Source organism: Hippopotamus amphibius, chromosome 6, assembly GCF_030028045.1.
Source record: "Hippopotamus amphibius kiboko isolate mHipAmp2 chromosome 6, mHipAmp2.hap2, whole genome shotgun sequence".
Lineage (NCBI taxonomy): Eukaryota > Metazoa > Chordata > Mammalia > Artiodactyla > Hippopotamidae > Hippopotamus > Hippopotamus amphibius.
In genome coordinates, this window is record NC_080191.1 from 5901807 (window position 1) to 5915013 (window position 13207).

The following is a 13207-nucleotide window of genomic DNA, read 5'->3' on the forward strand; positions in this document are numbered from 1 at the left end:
GTATCATCTCACACCTGTCAGAATGGTTATCATCAGAAAGACCATACATAAATGCTGCAAGGATGTGGACAAAAGGAACCCTGGTATATTGTGGGTGAGAATGTAAATTGGTGCAGCCACTGTGGAAAACATTACGGAGGTTCATCAAAAAACTAAAACTAAAACTACCATATCATCCAGCAATTATACCCCTGGGTATATACCCAAAGAAAATGAAAACACTAATGCAAAATAGATACATGTATCCCAATGCTCATAGGAGCATTATTTACAATTGCCAAGCAACCTAAGTGTCCAACAACAGATGAATGGGTAAAAAAGATGTGGTAAATATATACAAAGACTACTACTCAGCCATAAAAAAGAATGAAATTTTGCCACTTGCAACAACATGGATAGACCAGGAGGGTATTATGCTTAGTGAAATAATTCAGAGAGAGAAAGACAAATACTGTCTGTTATCACATGGAATATTGTCTGTTATACATGGACTCTAAGAAATAAAACAAGCTAATGAATATAAAAAAAAAAACTGATTCACAGATATAGAGAATAAACTAGCTGTTACCAGTGGGGAGAGGGCAGGGGAGAATGAGCAAGATAGGGGTAGGGGATTAAGAGGCACAAGCTATTATGTATAAAATAAATCAACTACAAGAGGACAGTGTATAGTACAGGGAATATAGCCAATATTTTACAATAACTATAAATGAAGTATAATCTTTAAAAATTGTGAATCACTGTGGTGTACATTTGCAATTTATATAATATTCTACATCAACTATATCTCAATTTTAAAAATACTAGAATTTTCCTAGTAGCATTATTTGTAACAATCTTAACCTAGAAGGCACATAAATACTCATCAACAGAGGAATGGATCAATAATTTATGTTATATTCCCACATGAAAATAGTATAAAGAAATGAGTATGAAGGATCTATAATCATATGGAGTAATGTGGGTGAAATTCACAATGGCGATCCCAGAAGTCAGACATAAAACAACTACATACTCTATGATTCCATGAATAGAAGCATAAATCTGTTGACAGAAGTCAGGATAAGGTTAGCTTGGGCTGCATTTGGGCAGTGACTGGAAAGGTCCCGAAGGGGTTCTGTGGTGTTGGTAAGGTTTCCAGATCTGGGTTCTGGCTACACCAATGTGTTTGGTTTAATATTTATCAAGTGATATGTGTGAATTTTCCACTTGCATGTTATGCATCTACCAAAGTTTAAAAAAAAGTGATCAAGAGAGGACTGGTCTCAGTTAGAAAAATCTAGGAATAGAGTATTCATTCTTTGCTCTAGCATTTAATAGGTGACCCACAACAAAAAATTAAATTGTCTGAGATTTATATGCTAAATGGGAAAAAAAGTCTGCCTTGCCTCCTCATAGGATTGCTTGGAAAGGGAAATGGAATAGAGATGGCTAGCCCTGTCACATATGAAAGCATACACAAAGCCACTATGAGTAATATAAATATATCACTGATAAATCATTCAAGTTAAATAGGAAGATTTTTTTTAACGTACGTTGGTTTAACTATATGTGAAAGGTAATGTAACAACTTCGGACCAATTTGGAAAAAAATATAATAAAACTTATACCTTACTTTTTAAACCAAAATGAATTAAGATGAAGTAAAGGTTTAAAACTAAAAATGGTACTGATGAACTCAGTGACAAGAACAAGGACGCAGATACAGAGAATGGACTGGAGAACTCGAGGTTTGGGAGGGGGCAGGGGGTGAAGGGGAAGCTGAGACGAAGCGAGAGAGTAGCACAGACATATATATACTACCAACTGTAAAATAGATAGTCAGTGGGAAGTTGTGGTATAACAAAGGGAATCCAACTTGAGGATGGAAGATGCCTTAGAGGACTGGGGCGGGGAGGGTGGGGGGGACTCAAGGAAGGGAGGGAATACGGGGATATGTGTATAAAAACAGATGATTGAACTTGGTGTACCCACCCCCCCCCAAAAAAAAAAAAAAAACCAGAACATTAAATTATAAGAGGACTAGCAAAAAAAAGGTAAAAAATTTCCCCATAATCTTAAATAGGAGAAAGCTTTACTAAGCCAAGCCACTTAAACATTCTACAATGAGCATGTATAACTTTAAAAAGAAGCTAATTAAAAATGGCATAAAACATTTGTAAATTATTCTCATTCCTATATTTTATACTTATATAATGTATATAACATTCAAATTAACATTTTTGAAGGTGCTAGAAGATGACTGCTAATTACAGTATAAAACATAGTCATTCATTAATTCATTTGACAAAAAAAAAAAAGTTGGCACCAACTATGTGCCAGGAAATTGTCTAGAGCTGGGGATGCAGCAGTGGGTGAAACAGTAATAATTCCCTGCCCTAAAGGAGCTTACTCTGTAGTGGAAGAAGCCATAGGATAAATTAGATTAATATTAGACAGTGATAAGCATCTATGGAAAACTACAACAAATGGAAAGAAGATGGGTGTGCTGAAACAGGGATGGAGGGGGTTATTAAGAGGCTGACATTTTAAATAGTTGGAGGGGCCTCACTGAAAAATTAGTTTTTGAATACATTTTTGAAGGATCAAGAGATGGTCATATGTAGAGGGAAATGCATTTCAGGCAGAGGAAACAGGAAGGGCAAAGGTACTGAGGCAGCTGTGCAACTGGTATATTCAAGAAACTGCAAGGAAACTATTGTGGGTGGAACAGAATGAGGGAGGGGGAAAGTACTAAATTAAGTGTATGAAGAAGAAATGGCAGCTAGATTACATAGGGCCTTATGGGAGTTTAAAAACTACAGCTTTACTCTAAGATGAGCCACCTGAGGACTGAAGTGAGCAATGTCATCATCTGGCTGAGTTTTAAAGGGAATTTCTGGGCTTCTAAATTGGAGGAGGCTGGTTTAAAAAACCCAAACTAAAGACAGATAATAATTATCACAACAAGAAAGAAGAAAACAATGAGATAACAAGAAAGTACAAAATTGCTTTCCTTCATTCATCAAATATTTATTGAGTACACTGTTAGGTGCTAGTTAGGATGAAAAATAAATGACTTGGACACGGATTCTGCCCTCACAGGGAATTTACATGAGGAGGTAAAACATGGGCAAACATAACTCTAATACATGGTAGGAAACAATGAACAAAGAGCAAGTTTCCATCTTGGTTGATAAAGAGAATTAGAGGAGCCATCTTGAAGCAGCTAGCCTCTCAGCTGGCTGCAAAGACACAACTCCTTGATGGCATGCATTCTGCCTCTTCCTTACTGCTAGATTTCCAACACCTAAAACAATGCGTGGCACAGTCAATGATCATTTGTTACCTAATAACTGAAGGGATTTGTGTGTGCAGGTATGTAGGGAGAAGGGCACTGAAGCAAAGGGAACAACATAAGCAAAATCAAAACAACAAGGAGTTACAGTTTAATTTGGTGGAAGCAAATGAGGGTAGTGGGAGATAAAATTAAATCCACAGAACAGGGTTAGATCACAGGAGGCCTTTCTGGTCTTGTGGAGGTACCATGATTTTTTTCTATAAGAACCAAGGAGCTCCAAAAGCTTTCAGCAGTAATAAGAGAACTTTGTTCCGGAAGGAGGAGTGTAATAGTAGTAATAGTTGATTGAGGCAATCAACCGATTGGTGGATGGAGTCTAGAGACCAGTTCAGATGATACTGCAAAAACCTAGATGCAAGGTAATGAGGGTCTTGATGAGGTTATTGTCACTTAGTCCCTTAGGTATTTGCAAGCCTTATCACAGATGTGTATTTATTTGTGCTGTAATTATTTTACTTGTCCCTCTCCTTTTCTTTTTTTTTTCTATATGATCTCTGTTTATTTTGCACAATAATATATTTTATGAGTGAATCTGGTACATTTGTAAAATGGTCTCAAAACCTCTGGGAGAAGAAACCTTTTCTTTTTTAGCAATATTTAACTCTCATGGTGGACATTTCGAATAAAACCCAAATTTCCCTTCTTCCTTTTGTTACAGTAATGAAACACCTCAAGTTTTAGCTGGACACAGATCTACCAGTCAGAGACTACGTTTCCCATCCTCTCCTGTAACTGGATGTCGTCATAAGACTAAATTTTGGCAATGGATTTGAGCAAGAGTGATGAGTGCAGCTTCTGGAACATGCTGCTTGCTCTCCATTTCTTCCTATATCTTCTTGCAGGTTGCTCCTTACCTGTTCTTCTCTCCTCCTGCATGAAGTAGGTGTTGGAGATTATGTCCTTTTGGAACTATAGCGCTTTTCCTGAAGGAACAAGTATGGGGGCCTAGAATTGCTACAAGGGTCAGTCTTTCACAGGCTTTTGCAAAAAGGGAAAATATAGGCTTATGACTAAACTCTGGCCAGTGGGATGTGAATGAAAGCAGGGTGCCATGTCTGGGTCATGCGCATAAAAGGAAGCACTCTGTTTCTTATTTCCTCCATCCTGAGAATAGGGATTTGACCCTGGAGGTGGTAGGCCCACCTGGACTCATCATCCTGTGGGATACAGAACAAGAAGATACAAGGCTCCTAAGTCCCTGGACCTATCTCACGGGGAAGCGGTGCCCAATGTCCATGAATTGCCTACAAACTTGGACTCTGTGAGAGGAAACAACTTCCATCTTAGTTAAGTTACTGTTATTTGGTCACTGTTAAAGCAGTCAAATCAGTATTTTAATATATAATTTATAAATACTGCCCATTACTGCTATGTGTTGAATGAATTAGTAAGCATAAAAGTTTCTATATAAGTAAAGTAATGTTAAAGCATTATTTCTGCCATTCCCCCAAGCTTTGAGCATAAAACATCTATAGTCTACTGAAGAGAAAGCTATAGTATACAGCTTAAGTTGAAGTCAGTGTCTCATTCATCATAACCTTGAGCCTATATCCTAACTTGCTTTATGATAAGGTAGGTTATCACAGAAGGTATCTACTTTCTGTTGAGAAGAAGCCATTACAACACTGGGTTAGTGGTTTCCAGTTATAGGTTCCATCAGACCACAAACAAGGCCTTTAGAAGGGAAAATAAACGATGAAATCTTCAAATTCTGTATCTCCTATCATTCTTTTGAGTTAAACATTATAATAATATGAATTTGATTATCCTTCTCTGACTGCAGGACTTTTGCCATTGTTTGTTTCCATACAGAATGCAATAACAATTTCACAGAGGTAAAGAGACTACTTACAATTTAAGAATAATATTTGACACTAGGATTAAAAAAAAAACAAAACCAGCCATTTACATTTATCATTATTTTGTAATTTTTTGCATTCACATACATAGATTATGACTATTTAAGGATATCAGCATTCACAGCCCACCTGACCATATTTGTCTATAATCAAACTTGTATATTTATATTACTAAAGCACCCTCACAGAAACTTTGGGAGTCTCCATATACCTCTTTAGGATATAGTTCTATAAGTCTTTTGTGGAAGTATACTGGAATGGTGACTTCTTTAATTAATGAGTGCTGGAAAGAGGAACTGGTGGCAAGCCCTAACGCTAGAAAAGTGGTTTGAGGGCTGACTTTTGGAACAAGGAGTTGCAATTAAGAAAAGCTGGAGATTGGCATGTTATTTTCTGAATAGAAATAAACTTTAAGAAAGACGGGTGTTTTGACTATATAATGCTGAAAGGTCTATACTGTTGAGGACAGAAATGTTGAAATGTAAATATTGGATATGAAAGGGAAAGGCTTTATTTCCTGTACCACTGAAGTTAGTTTGTAGAAACAGTCTTTCTCTTTTATCAACACTTGACCATTGTTGTTACTGGTGGTTTTCCTTGGAGTTTTAAGGACTGGGACTTTGTTTTGCTGATCCCAAATCCCCAGAACTGTGCTTAGCAAGTTCTCAGATTTAAAACAACAAAACAACAATAACAAAAAAACAAAAACAAAACAAAACAAAAACTACTGTTGATTGAATGAATGAATCAATGGATGAATAATGTTTGCATCTAACAATTATGATTTCCACTGAATGAAGTGAAAGTGACTCATCCTCTTTTGAGGATTCCAAAGGAGACATAATTATTACACTAAGGGATTTTTCCTTAAGTATATGAAAACAGAAAGATAATTTATCTCAAATAAGTTGTTTATAGTGAAGACTGCTTCATAATCAACTTTTTTTTGAGTCTTGTAAGCATATTTGTTACATTTGGCAATACAGAAATACTTGCTTTTCCAGAATTATGACTTTAGGTAAAAGGCTATGTTTTTAAAAAATAAACATGACTATAAACATAGGTTTAGAAAAATCTGACCAATTTTTTACGTCTTTGAAGAAACACCATTGAAAAAAATCACTAAAATTATAATCATAAATACTGTTTAGAAGAAAAAAGAAATAATTAGCTTGAATGTTATGGTATTCTGTGTTGCTGATATTAGTCTTCTTGGCTCCCATGACCACCTATTCAAGTGAAATACATGCAAAAGGACTGCGGTTACAGCAAGCAGAAAGTTTTAGTCTATTTCTAAGAATTTTAACTATTGCAATTCAACTGACACATATTCCAGTAACCAGAACTTCATTTTGTGTAGCAACATGGGAATCTGGCCTTGGGGTCTAAAGATGATCTGTTTCATTCATGTATTTTAAAGATGTGGTTTAGGAATAAGGTATTAGGTTTGCAACATTTATGTAAAACAAATAATGTGACACTGGAAAGCAATGCTATTCATTTAACATAATGAGTTGCTATACAACAAGTCAGATCCTCCCAAAGTGTAAATTATACAAATTTGAAAGCTGCATTTATTATTGAATATCTCATTCCCAGACAGGTGCTTACTCAGTAGGAAAACCTGGTGTAGCATACCAAATTTAAAGCTTTTTTTCTTTTTTAAACTATCATGCATGTACCCAAACCATTTGTGTGCAGTTTAAACCTTTTCCCCCTAGTAGTACTGAGAATAATTGATTTTACTACCTCGAAACAACAGAAATGAAACATGAAATATATTACTAGGCAGAGATACTTGAACTGAAGCTTGGATTGTTTAAAATTAATGGTTTAAAATGTCTATCTGGAAATAGACTTCTCATTAGATTGCCTCTCACTACTCTAACATGCCATTTTGTGATTGTTGTTAGAATAAATGCTATGATATTCTAAAAATTTCTAGGTTGAATCCATGACGTTTCTTATTGTTAATTAATAAGTTTATGTTCCCAGCTGTACATCAGCACATGTTAAATTTTGAGAGGCAGTTTATGATCTCTAAGAACTGTCCTTCTATAAGGCCCTTTGCTAAGTGGGGCTAGTTTAGGAATCAGTAAGTAAAGGGGATCTTTCTTCTTTGTGTAAATAGCTTGAGTCATTTTGGGTGGTCTAGAAACCCTGAGTTATTTAGGAAGGTGCTTAGAAATGGGCACAGTACATCTGTTGCCCGACATCCCTTCTAACAACCTAGCCTGCACCTCCACACTCTGTCGGGCACCGTCTGCTACTGGCCGAGCAAGTGCCATTTTTGGCAAAGACCACCCAGGACATGGGCTCAGGATCCCTGAGAGGGCCAGCCAACCTCTACCACCTGGTGCCCCCTGATTCGGAGCGAGTGCATTCAATTTAGGAAGATCACTTACGACTGAGTTTTTCATCATGGCTTTGACTGTGAAGCCCTCAGAAACCAGAGAGTGAGGCTGGTGCACCGCGAGCGGCTGTTGTGCCAGCAGCTTGGTCCTCTTCGGCATCTTGTCTGGGCATTTGTTTAAGCTCAGGGTCTCTTTTTCTGCCACCATCTTCCTAGAAAATGTCTTGTTCTCATAAAACGTGTAGTAAAAGAATCAGTGAGTTTTACGGATGTGAGAAGGAGGTCGGGAAAAAAATGTAAAAAGGCGCGTTAATGGTAGAAATTCAACCCCTCGTAGGGCCCAGGTTGATCCAGATGTTTGGCAGCTCCTAGGTGAAGGGAGTTGAGGGGAGGGGAGGGGCGGGAAGAGGGCAGGACCGAGACTAGAGCTGTAACAAGCTTCCAAAGGTAACCCTCCCGGTTGCTAAGCGACACGTCAACACTGCGGCCGCATGGCCCTGCCTCCCGGTGACGTACGTTTCCTGGGCCTCAGGCCGGAAGGGCTGCGGGCTGCGGGCGGCGGGCTGGCGGCGCGTGGCAGGCGGCGACCGCCCAGAAGAGCAACGAGGCGTTAAAACTACGACTCCCAGAAGGCCTCGGGCTGCACGCCCTTTGCGCATGCGCCCTCCAACGGCCGGGCGCGGGGGAGCGGCGTCCTGGACGTTTTAACCCTGGAGCGCCGCTCGTGTGAGGCGCAGGCGGGCGCCGGTGTACGGGGAGGCCACTGCCAGCTAGGCAGCCTCCAGCTGCCCAGAGGCCATGATAGGTACGTGGGTACCTGCCAGGTACAGCCTCTCTGCGCCGCCCCGCGCCCAGCTATGGCGCCGCGCCGGGCCTCGGCGGACTGGGACCCGGGGGTGCCCGCCCGTGTCGGCTGTCAGCGGCGGGGTGGCGGTGTCCGCGCCGCCCTCAGCGCGCGCCGCCGGCTCCCCGGTGCCCGCCGTGGCCCTGGAGAATACGTGTGTGTGTCCGAAGCCCCCACCCCGCCCTGGTTTGACAGGCTGCCCCCTGGAGACAACTTGGCGAGGGACCCTGGCGTGCGCCTCGGCGCCGCCCGAGGGGAAGGCTGCGTCCCGCGGCCCCTCAGCGAGCGCGCCGCGCGCCGGACCTCGGGAGTCCGCAGGGAGGTCCCTGGTTCCGCCCCGGTTTTCGCCCCTCAGGCGCCTGGGACAGATGGGGAGGCACTGTCCTGAGAGCCCGTTAAGGGAAACCCTAGCGAAGCGCTCAGCCCTAACGGAAGGTGCCTGGCGATGGTGGTGGAGGTCAAAAGAAATTCCCGCAGGTGGATTTAAACTTTTTCCCTTGGACTTGGTCTTCCAAGTCTCTCATGAGCGGCCTGAGATGAAAGAGTAATTAAGAGTACACGATAGCAAGGGTGAAAACGTTCGCATAGTGAATTAACGATTCGTTGTGCAGAAACCCAACCAAAACCAAAAAACAAAACTTTTTTTATACACAGAATGATCTAGGTGCATTTTTGTGAAAAAAGCTTTGGAAGTGGCTGTTAGAATTGCGTACAAACACTGTAATATATAAGATTAGAAAAGTTCCTGTCTTCCAGGATTGTTAAGCCAAAAGTTATTTTAAAGGTTATCTCTGAAAATTAGTGGAACTGCACAGTATGATTACAAAACATTGCCGCCATTCGGGGAGTTTATTATGACAGATTTCCTCTTGATTGTGTTTTGGTTTATTCTTGACTTTGCGCCACTTACAAAACACTCTGATTGCCGCGAGTGCATCTGAAGTCAGATGTAGTCTCTCCAAGATGAGAGGTGGTTTTTTTGTTTTTGTTTTTTAATATATGTGAAGTTTGCACTGATAAATTCTTCTTACATCTTTTATTTATTAAACTGATGTTAAAATGTAAAACATTCTATCCATCAGTAGGAGAATCATGCCAGCTAACTGACAGTTTGCAACAATGATAAAACCTAAGGATGTTGTCCAGTTTTTCTTACCTTTCTAGTAAGAAATGGTATGATTTCTGGTGAATGACTTTGAGAGTTATTAAATTAAGAAAAATGTATAAATTCTTATGAATCTTGACGATTACATAAGATCCATTTGTAAACACAAATCAGAACTGAATCAGAAAACCAAGTAGAAAAAAAATTTAAAAATCCATGATGTCAGTACAGGTAAAAATAGTCTACACCTTATCTTGAAGACAACTGTGCAAATTTTATTTTAATTCAACATAATTTAGTGCATGGATAATTCTAAAAGAAAGAAATTTACGGGAAAGCTATATAGATGCAAGAATTTAAGATCTAAAAAATCATTACTTAATTCTAAATTATCTAGTAGATGATTACGTAAATAACTGTTCGAATAAACTATGTTGTTTGGGATTTAGCGACACAGGAAGGAAGAGTATTATCTTTTGATTTGATTATAGACATTTATTAATAACTGGTAGTGACGTGGATTTTTAAAAGTATTCTTTCTCATACTCCAGCTATTGTTTTATAGAGCAAATAAGTGTATCATAACATAGATAATTAAATCCATGCTCCCTCCCAAGGAAAGTACCTTACTTGTTAAAACCATGTGGACGATATAGAATAAATTATTCTATACAGCTAGTAAACTAGTTGCATGTATTTGGTCAGTGGGTACATTTTAATAAAAATCTTAATTCCAGTTTTGGACTTGGTTGTGTTGAATAATACCAAAGGTAAGTGAAAGTGGGAGCAGCTGAAGGAAAGTCTTGGAGTGAGGAATTTCCTATTCCTGACTAAACTTTGGAGCCAGGAAGGGCATTATACTCTATATCCAGTGATATACTGGAAATTAAAATATACATTAGTATATATCTGGGAATTATTTTGTTTTTTTGTTAAAGACATATGTGCTATTCAGAGCTTGCCCCTTTTGTGCCTATTCTGTCTTTAACTGCTACACCCTTTTTAATGCTAATAGTACTTTTCTATACTTTATCTCAATCTCAGCTCATTTTTAAGGAAAAACAAAACTTGCATTTCTTGGTAGAGTAAGGGCGCTAGACTCTTACCTCATTACCAGTAAAGTTACCTTCCTTTACTTTCCCAAAACTCAGGATTCTTTCTTGACACAGAGACTGTTTAAATTTAAATTTAAGTACTGCTTGTATTTCCCACTTAGATTATAATTAATAAGTTAAATGCCCTGACTCAGACAACTACAGAAATATAATTTAGGTAGGTGACAAATTAATACTTTTTGAGAAATATCGAGAGCAGTTTAAGATAATATGAAGCAGAATTAAAAAAAAAAACGAAAATTCAACCTAGAAAATTTTTATTTCTTAAAATTATATTTCACCCTTTTTTAAAATTAGCGAATTTTTTATGTTTAAAATTGAAGTTTAATAGTGATATTTGTGGTATAGTCTATATGTATGCTGTATAGAATTAGATTTATGTATTTAAGTAGTATCATATGTTAAAGTGGATGGATATACATATAACCATGTTGCCAATACTGAAATTCAAACTCAGTCTTAAAAATGATTTTTGAGTGATTTAAAAAATAATTAAAACATAATTTCTTCTGTACTTTGTGTAACTTAACATCTCTTAGAACACTTACAAATCTGCATGTACAGATCCACGCTACATTAATTCTTGTCTAATATTTAATGGATATACATAAATTATGCAGATACTCTCCAATAAATGAGCATACAGTAGGTTTACAGACAGTTTCTATCACCAGGAATGTTTGTGTCCATATCATTTTATTTGCATATGTAAGCCTATATGTAAAGTAAAAATATTATTACAATTTCTGAGTGGATTTTCTAGTTAAAGGGTTTGTAGATTTTGAATTTGGCTAGGTATTTCCAAATTGTTTAAAACAAATCACCCTGTTTTACACATCTGTCTACCATAACAAAGTAGCAAAGAGCTGTCCTACTCCTCTGAGCTGAAAAATTGCAAAAAGACAACCTCCCCAGAACTGACCCAGCTTTCAACAGCAAAACACCTACTGGGTTTCCCCTCTCTCCCCACCACCACCCCCTCCCCACCCTACACTTTTTTCCTTTGAACAATGCCCAAGGTGCACTGTCCTTACTGGTCCTGCCCTTCTCAACAGTGTTTATAAATAAGAGTGTCCATGTTTCCCCTATGTACCATAGAATATTTTTATTTTTGCCTTTTTGATAGATCAAAGCAGTATATTTTAATTTTTAAAATGAATTTATGAAGAAAGAAACCTTCACTTCTCGTTTTATAATGCTTTATTTTCATGAAAGCAGATTCAATAATTGAGTATCTACTGTGTTTCCACTACTGTTCCAGATGCCAGGGATACATGAGTTAAAAACAAACAAACAAACAAAAAAACAAGAAAAAGAAAAAAGAAAAAAAAGCCCTGCCATCATGAATGTACAGTCTAACTGTACTATTTGCTCACAAATCTGCATATTTGTTTTAAAGCTTCTATGTGGTGAATTTTAAAGTCCCAGAATTTATATTTTAGTTAAATATGCTGTCCACTGCCAGTTGCTCTGCCATTTCAGTAATTTTAGATGAGAAGCAACTGTATATCTACATACCCAAGGTAGGCTGTGAAAGCTGTTTATAAAGTACAATTGTGTCACAAAAGAAGTTCCAAATTTTTGCAGCGATTTCAGGTAATTACGTACGGTACTTCCTTGGGTCCAGAGGTTCTAAAATGATGACTCTATGCCCTTTTCAACTTTGGAACTATTTCTAAGGATTTTTTTGAAGTCTGTGTTTTTCTGAATTGCTGAATTTCTGCATTGCTTGAAAATGATACAATGAAAGTACTTTGTATTAAGATATGCAAATCCATTTCTACCTTGGAAGCTTCTTTGAAAAATTCAGAAAAAAAAGTTCTTCTTATTTGGTAATGTTTCATATTCATGAAAGCAGTTTCAATGTAGAATACTTTATTCTGTTAGCTTTTAGTTTTTTGATCAATGGAAATTGTTTCTCACCTGCTGTTCCTTCAGCCTTTAATTGTGGCCCAGTGCTTATATAGTGTTTCTCTTTTAATTTGCATTTAATTGAGCTTATTTTGAATGCTTCTTTGTAGTAATCTGAATGGTTTCTCTGTTAAGTTTTGTAATATTAAAGAAAGAGATTTATGTTGCAGCTCACCTTCCTGGCTTATTTACTTATATGCTTGGCCATGTATTGAGACTATCTTAGGACATTTGTATTTTTAAGAGTATTTTGGGGTTCTTGATCATTTCTCCAGTTGACTCTTACTGTAAGACTTGAACAGGTTCCCCATAAAGGATAACGTTAGAGCCCTTAATGTCAGAAGAGAGAAAAATCTTTATGTACAGCATATAGTAACGCTCCCCATCCCTTAAACCTTCCCCCCTTATTAAATTAGGGGAAAAAAAAGTAGTGATTAGGGAACTAATATTGGTGTTCCAATGGAAACATATTTATTATTTATCCATGTAATTGATGAATGCACCAGTTATTCCTGCTATTAAATGTTTTCTAAAGTTTCGGTGCATAAATAATATCATCTGAGATGAAACCCTTTGCAATTACATAGTCATTTTTAAGCTTATTGTTCAGAGTAGATCCATTTTCCAGAGCATGGAAAGATAGGAATTAGATGCCTGAAATTCACTCTGTATTAATAACA

General features: G+C 37.8%; 2 protein-coding genes across 6 annotated transcripts in view; one reads left to right on the forward strand and one right to left on the reverse strand.

The window, feature by feature from the left end:
* The window catches only part of PACRG (parkin coregulated), a 487647-nt gene extending 479739 nt beyond the window's left edge, over window positions 1–7908 (reverse strand). The window contains exon 1 of one of the 2 annotated variants that reach the window (XM_057739446.1): window positions 7605–7908. In XM_057739446.1, the coding sequence (XP_057595429.1) occupies window positions 7605–7760 (156 nt within the window). In that variant the 5' untranslated portion in view covers window positions 7761–7908. The remainder of the gene's footprint in view (window positions 1–7604) is intronic. The other variant, XM_057739447.1, reaches the window with a different exon arrangement.
* A 346-nt stretch (window positions 7909–8254) lies between these two features.
* Window positions 8255–13207, forward strand: part of PRKN (parkin RBR E3 ubiquitin protein ligase) — a 1257866-nt gene continuing 1252913 nt past the window's right edge. For 3 of the 4 annotated variants that reach the window (XM_057738154.1, XM_057738155.1, XM_057738156.1), the window contains exon 1: window positions 8255–8357. In XM_057738154.1, coding sequence (XP_057594137.1) covers window positions 8351–8357 — 7 coding nt within the window. In that variant the 5' untranslated portion in view covers window positions 8255–8350. The remainder of the gene's footprint in view (window positions 8358–13207) is intronic. The other variant, XM_057738153.1, reaches the window with a different exon arrangement.